Genomic DNA, 6,819 nt, shown 5'->3' on the forward strand with positions numbered 1-6,819 from the left:
CTGCCCACCGTCCCACATTCTCCTGCCCTCTGTGACTGCCCCCTGTGCCATGCTGTGGCCCCTGCTGTCCCTGCTACAGCAGAGACGGAGGAGTATGCCTCCTCCAGGGCACTTTGAGGACTAAAGTGCCCTTGACATCTTTGGAGAAGCTCCAGCAGGAAATCTGAGTCCCCTCTGACAGAGGCAGGGAGTGGAAAAACAGCTTTGTCCCCTGACCCTGGGAAGATCCCCAGGGAATGGAGGGCACCATCTTCCCCTCCTTGAGAAAGAACGTCCCAGTCAGGGCCAGCCTGGCGGGGCCATCACAGGTGGGTATCTCTCATCCTGTCTCCCCCAGAGTGAGCACGCCTGTGAGGGGGACTACGTCAGTCTGTATTGCTCTGGCCAGAGCAGCGAGGAGCTGGCCCGCCCTCGAGGAGTAAGTAACCTCGGGCTGCCTCGTGCATGCGGCCAGGCCTGCGGCTCGGCCCTGCTCCCATCGGCCTGAGGCTCCCGTCGGCCTGAGTCTCCTACTCAAGAGCTGCCTGGCCCGGGGCTGACCTGGCTCTGCAGAGAGAGGACGGGGCTTCCAGTGGAGCCTTCTTTGCTTTTGCTTCCGCGTATGGGTCCCCTGCAGCCTGACCGGCTGGCCTGCTGGGAATCACAGAGCAGCTGGCTCGGCCCCGGTTGGCTACTCTCAGGGATTTCTTCCCACCCCATCTTCCGGTGTTGAGGCCTGTCTCCTGTCCATCCTCTGAGGCGGGGAATTCTCTCTCTCCCGCACTGAGCTCTCCAAACCAACATCCCTCCACCAGCATGCTCCACGACCACGCCCCTGCTCCCAGGGCAGCTGGTGAGACTCCCAGGCCTCATACCGTCGTGGTCGCCCTGGTCTTCTGCTGTGCCAGTGCCAGGCAGTTGAGGGGCCGTGATTCAGCTGAGTAGTCAGCTGTCCAGGTTTTGCTGCAGCAAAACATGAGCAAGTGCAGAACCTTCCAGAATAACTCTCCCACCCTGAGCCAGGCCCAGTCTCTAGAGGGGGTACCCTGAGGGTACTCCGTCCTCCTCTGGGGTCAGCTCAAAGGGCCCAGCCGTTGAAAGCATGGTCACTCTTATTATGATGACCCCGTAGCACCTCAGATATCCACACAAGCAGGCCCCACTTCAGGTATTAGCAAGCTGTAGAATGAGGTGGAGTTCCCACTCTGGTGGAATCCAGCCTGGTCCCCGAGAGCTATTTTTCCCCAGGTGTCCCCTTCATCTTCCAGGTCAGCCTCTGTACACGGAGCCCGTCCCAGGCTGACCTTCCTGGGCTCCCCTCCCCCTGTGACCCTCCATGAGGACGTTTCTGCATCTTTGTGTCCCACCCCCCAGGTTCCCCCTTCTCTGTTGCGGCCCGGGCAGCAGACCAGGGGTGCCAGGGCCGTGTGGTCACTGAGAGGGGTGGGCCAGGTTCCTGGGAAGAAGCCAGGGTGCTGGAGGAGGGGAAGGGCTGCCTTGTGCTCCTGAGCAACGAGGCCCTTGGGAAGCGTGATGGGGTCAGGTGAGCACTGCGGTGCTGAGGGCATCAGTGACTAGGAGGTCAGCAGAGGTGTGCTGCACACCCCGGGGCACAGCGGGCAGAGCCGTAGCTTTCAGCTCTGGCGTCAGCGGCAAGGCTGTGTCCCTCCCCACAGCCTCTGTTTCTCTGTGTGACCGGGCACGTGGATGACCGCCAGCTGGTAGGGTGTTGGTCAGGGCCACGGAGGAAGGGCATGCACTGGCTGAGCTTGGCTGTGTGGTAGGTAGCCCCTGGGGCGGCCCTTTCTGCCGGGAGGTGATGGGATGGCTCCGTCTAGGCCGGCAGCTGACAGAGGCTCTGGGTAGCGGAGCCTTCACTCTCCCTGAAGGCAGGGTACTAGTCGGAAGAGGCCGTGCTTCCTGTGTGCCGGTCGCGGTGGACGCGTTTATATCTCAGGCCACTCCCTGGGAACTTGCGCTCCGAAGCCGCATGCAGGCAGGTGCTCTGCGGAGAGCAGCCCAACAGGGGCAGCTGTCACACACCCAGCTCTGCCTTCTCTTCCCAGGAGTCACCCGCGGCGAAGGATGGACACTCCAGAGACGCCACATCGGCCAGCTGTGTGCCCGGGAAGGAGGGCAGGGACAGCGGGGACAGGTAGGAAAAGCCCCTCGTGGGGCAAGCACCCTGAGAACAGCGTGTCTACCATCCGGTGACCACTGCCCCTGCCCGCAAGGCCTCTGGGGGTTTGTGTTCACACCTGGGCTGCGCAGATGCTGTGCTTTTTACCAATAGAAAGTTTGTAGCAGCCCTGCGTCAAGCCAGTCTGTGGGCACCGTCTTTCCAACAGCATCTTCTTGCTTAGTGTTTCTGCATCGCAGTTTGCTAATTCTCCCAGGATTTCAAACTATATATTGATTTCAAACTATACACTATTACTGTATTCATTATGACAATCTATGATCTTTGAGGTTACTATGGTAATTGCTTTGGGGCATCACAGACTGTGTCCATATAAGATGGCAGACTGAATCAATAAACACGGTGTGCGTTCGGACTGCTCCACACTCCCCGAATAGCTATCCCCCGCACCCCCAGCCGCCCCCGTCTCCCTCCCTCTCAGGCCTCCCTGTCCCCAGATACACAGTATTGAAGTTAGGCTAGTTAATAACCCCACATTGGCCCCTAAGTGTTCAAGTGAAAGGAAGAATCGCTCCTGTGTCACTTTAAATCAAAAGCTAAAAATGATGGAGTTCAGCGAGGAAGGCATTTTGAAAGCCAGGACAGGCCTAGAGCTAGGCCTCTCGCACCAACCAAACCGGTAGGCGTGTTGTGAAGGCAAAGAAAGTCCTTGAAAGAAATTAGAAGGGCTGCTCCAGAGATCACACGAATGGTAAGACAGAGAAACAGCCTTCCTGCTGGTACGGAGAACGTTTGGGTGGTCTGGATAGAAGAACAAACAAACCAGCCCAACACTCCCTTAAGCCTCATCCAGAGAAAGACCCTAATCTCTTCAATTCTGTGAAGGCTGAGTGAGGTGAGGAGGCTGCAGAAGAAAATTCTGAACCTGGCAGGAGTGGCTCATGAGGGTTCGGGAGAGAAGCCATCTCATAACACGCAAGTGCAGGCGAAGCAGCAGATGCTGACGCAGGAGCTGCAGCAGGTCATCGAGAAGTCCCAGCTCAGATCATCCATGGGGGAGGCTATACTAGACGGCAGAGGAAACAGCCTCCACTGGAAGAAGATGCCATCCGGGCTTTTCATAGCCAGAGAGGAGAAGTCAGTGCCTGGCTTCAAAACTTCAAAGGACAGGCTGACTCTCTTGGGGGCTAACACAGCTGGTGGCTTGAAGCTGAAGCCAGTGCTCATTCACCATCTGAAAATCCTAGGGCCCATAAGAGTGATGCTGACTCTATTCTGCCTGTGCTCTGTACGTGAAACAGCAAAGCCTGGGTGACAGAACATCTGTTCACAGCATGGTTCACTGAATATTTTAAGCCCACTGTTGAGACCCGCTGCTCAGAAGAAAAGATGCCTTTCAAAGTAGTGCTGCCCGTGGAAAATGGACCCGGTCACCTGCGAGCTCTGATGGTGATGTCAATGGGCGATGAAATCAGCGTTGTTTCCGTGCTTGCTGATGTAACATAATCCCACCCCTCAAAGGCCTCCATGCCAGCCCACAGACAGCCACTGCTTCTTGAGTATGTGCACACGTATTGTTCGCCTTACAACTATCCATAACAGTGTTTTCTTCTTCAAATCCTAAGCCAACCTCTCCTCCGCCTCTTACGAGTTCAAGTAAAATGGAGTATAAAAGATTCCTACCCCCAAATTTTTTATCGTGAGTTTCTACAGGTAGTGTGTATATTGTATGTCGTGTGTATTCGAAACTGTTATGAATATGACTCTCAGTCCCTAGATATTTCAGCATGCCTCAAAAGTGCCAACCTGATTACAGTATGATTATCACACCCAAGAAGAGTAATAAGAACTTCCTTCTGATATGCAGATGATAGAAAGTGAAGAGGAAGTAAAGATCCTCCTGATGAGGGTGAAAGAAGAGAGTGAAAAAGCTGGCTTGAAACTCAACATTAAAAAAACTAAGATCGTGGCATCCGGTCCCATCACTTCATGGCAAATAGATGGGAGAAAAGCAGAAGCAGTGGCAAATTTTATCTTCCCAGGCTCCAAAATCACTGCAGACAATGAATGCAGCCATGAAATTAAAAATACACTTGCTCCTTGAAAGAAAAGCTGTGAGAAACCTAGACAGCATATATCTCATAAGACTGATTTTTTTGGAACCAGGTCAATCAGGATTCATGTTTGCATTTAGCCATATGTCTCTGTAATCTTTGGTAACATTCTCAGTGTTGGCCTGAGTCAAACCTGACCGGCTGTGGAAATACGTAGTAACTCTCCAACCTGCACGTAGAAAGGGTAATTGCAGGACCCGCCTATCAGCTCTGCCACCTGCGACTTCATGCTGACATTCCCTTCTTTGTGAGATGTTCACACGTTCAATTTTTCCTCACTCTTTTGGCTAAGGTTTGGCTGGGGGTCCTGGGTGCAGAGCTAAGCAATACCCATTGTTTTTGTCAAGCGTAAGCATAAATAGTTAAAGATATGGTGAAAACAGCAAGAGATAGGGGAAAAAATGGAAAGCTTTCCCCAGGGGACTGTTGACGAGGGCTGCCCACCCGGCCTGCTCTGGCCGCTCCTCAGAGTCGTGCCCATGGGGTCCATCTGTGTGACACGGCGCCTCAGGTCTCCCCGAGTGTTAAGGGGTGGTGGGTGTTCTACTCTAACACCCAGCGGCAGAGGTGTCTTGCCAAGACACCTTATGTCTTAGATACTGAGTATTAAAAATGAGGCCTCTGACCACAAGGCCAGTCCGTGGCTCACGGGGTCCTTCATGAGAATGATGGGAATCACGGATAAAACCCTGGGGGGAAGCAAGGTGCCTACAGATCCCATGGCCGTCTGCCTGCTGCGTCCCCCCCCACTCCCCATGTGCTTCCTCTGGGGGTTCTCTCCTCCCCACACTCCTGCTCAGTGCTTCAGTCCTAGCTTGCCCGTCCTACCCTCAGGCCCTCCTGGCCCTTGTCCCCACCAGCACTCCAAGGACAAGGGCCTGGTTCCCGCTCTTCAGTCTCCCAGAGAAGTGGCCCCGGGCAAAGACCTGGAATGGCATTGAGATGTGTGCTGGCCTGTCCCCTACCCCGCTGACCCTGTGCTGTCCTCTCCTGGAGTACTGACCGTCCGTGCGGTGGGCCTTGATGCAGATGACTGAGACCGTTACTTCATCAAAGCTCTCAGTGGAACCTTCTTGATCTGTGTGCTTAATCCCTTCCACTTAACCGATGGAGCACGCAGAGAGCAGGGACGGTCCTGAGGTCACACAGCTCATCAGGAGCAGAGTTAGAAATCCAGTCTGCGTCCCGGCATCCGTCCACCCCCTGTGGAGGGGTGGGAGCGGGTCTGGTCTTCACGTGGAGCTGCGGTCCAGGGAAGACTTGCTCGGGGAGCATCAGTACCACCCGGACCCCACGCACGGGTCACGCTGCCTCGGCCGCAGGTGCCTGAAGCCCCAGGCCTGCTGACACAACACAAACCACATCTCTTTCCAGGGCCCGGAAGTCACCAGACGCTCCAGAGGCTCAGTCAGAGGAGGAGGTAGACGAGCTCTCCCTCATCGACCACAACGAGATCATGGCAAGGCTGACCCTCAAGCAAGAGGTGGGTTCCTCACAGGCCGTACATGCAGCGTCTGGCCCAGAGAGAGGGTGAAGGGGTGTTGAGAAGGGAACCTGGAAGTGACCCACACAGAAAGGCTGCAGCCAAGTGCTGACCCCCGGTGGCCCTGGGCTGTTGGCTCTGCACCCTCTTGTCCTGGCCCCGTGCCTGGGCCACTGTAGGTGCTCCAGGACCCTGGGCCCACTGGCGACTGCCCAGAGGAAGTGTGCTGTCCCTTCTCCAACACTTGGCGAGTGAGCTTGGGCAAGTGGCCTGTCCTCCATAAGCCCCAGACGATGGGACTCTGGAGGCTGTGGTGAGAACGAAGCCCACGTGGGTGCGCAGCATGGAGCCCTGTGTGCTGGGCCCTCCTTAGTTCAGGGTGTTTTCATGTTAGTGACAGAACCGTCCACATGGCTCTCTCTGCGGGGGAGGCACACGCTGATGAAGGGATTTCAGGCCTGGCCACACGGCTGCCTCCAGCCCGTGTCTTATCAGAAGAGCCTCACTGGTGAACATAGTGCCCAAACCTGTCACCGCCCGAGGAGCTGAGCTGAGAGGGCCTTCCACTCCCTGCTGCCCAGCAACCCTGGGGACTCGGGGGAGCAGCTCCCAGTGACGGCCTTGACCCCTCCCCGGGGAGGTAGCCTGTTCTACACACATGTTCTCCGTGACAGACATGGCCTTGTCATGGCCTGGAGGAACCAAAAGGTGGGGGCTGGCTCCTCTGCAGAGAGAATGATGTGACTTGCCAGAAGTTTCTTCAGAAAAAGCAGGTCCTGGGCGTCACTGCCCTGCCTTAGCTAGAAATCCAGGATGCTCCCAGGACCCTGGGTTTCCAGGGATAAAGCCTGCCCTAGAGAGGAAGCCGCGTCTCTGAGGGCGAGTGCTGGAGACACGCGGAGGCACGCGCTGGGCGGTCTCCTTCAGGATTACAGGGAGTAGCCTGGGCCTTCTGGTCCTGTGACAGCTCTTTCTTGGCTCCAGGCCAGGTTTATGGGTGAACGCCTCCGTTTGCTCCTAGGAAAATAAGACTTTCCCTTAATAGACAGGCTGCGGTCAGTATAAGCCACACTGGCTATAACTCAGCATCTTTGTGACGTATC

General features: G+C 55.8%; 1 protein-coding gene across 1 annotated transcript in view; it reads left to right on the top strand.

Moving 5' to 3' along the window:
* The window catches only part of RAPGEF1 (Rap guanine nucleotide exchange factor (GEF) 1), a 114,719-nt gene that overhangs the window by 96,224 nt on the left and 11,676 nt on the right, over nt 1-6,819 (top strand). The window contains 2 exon segments of the mRNA XM_010856942.1: nt 2,046-2,134; nt 5,608-5,771. Coding sequence (XP_010855244.1) covers nt 2,046-2,134; nt 5,608-5,771 — 253 coding nt within the window.

This window comes from Bison bison, unplaced genomic scaffold (assembly GCF_000754665.1).
Source record: "Bison bison bison isolate TAMUID 2011002044 unplaced genomic scaffold, Bison_UMD1.0 scf7180017864375, whole genome shotgun sequence".
NCBI lineage: Eukaryota > Metazoa > Chordata > Mammalia > Artiodactyla > Bovidae > Bison > Bison bison.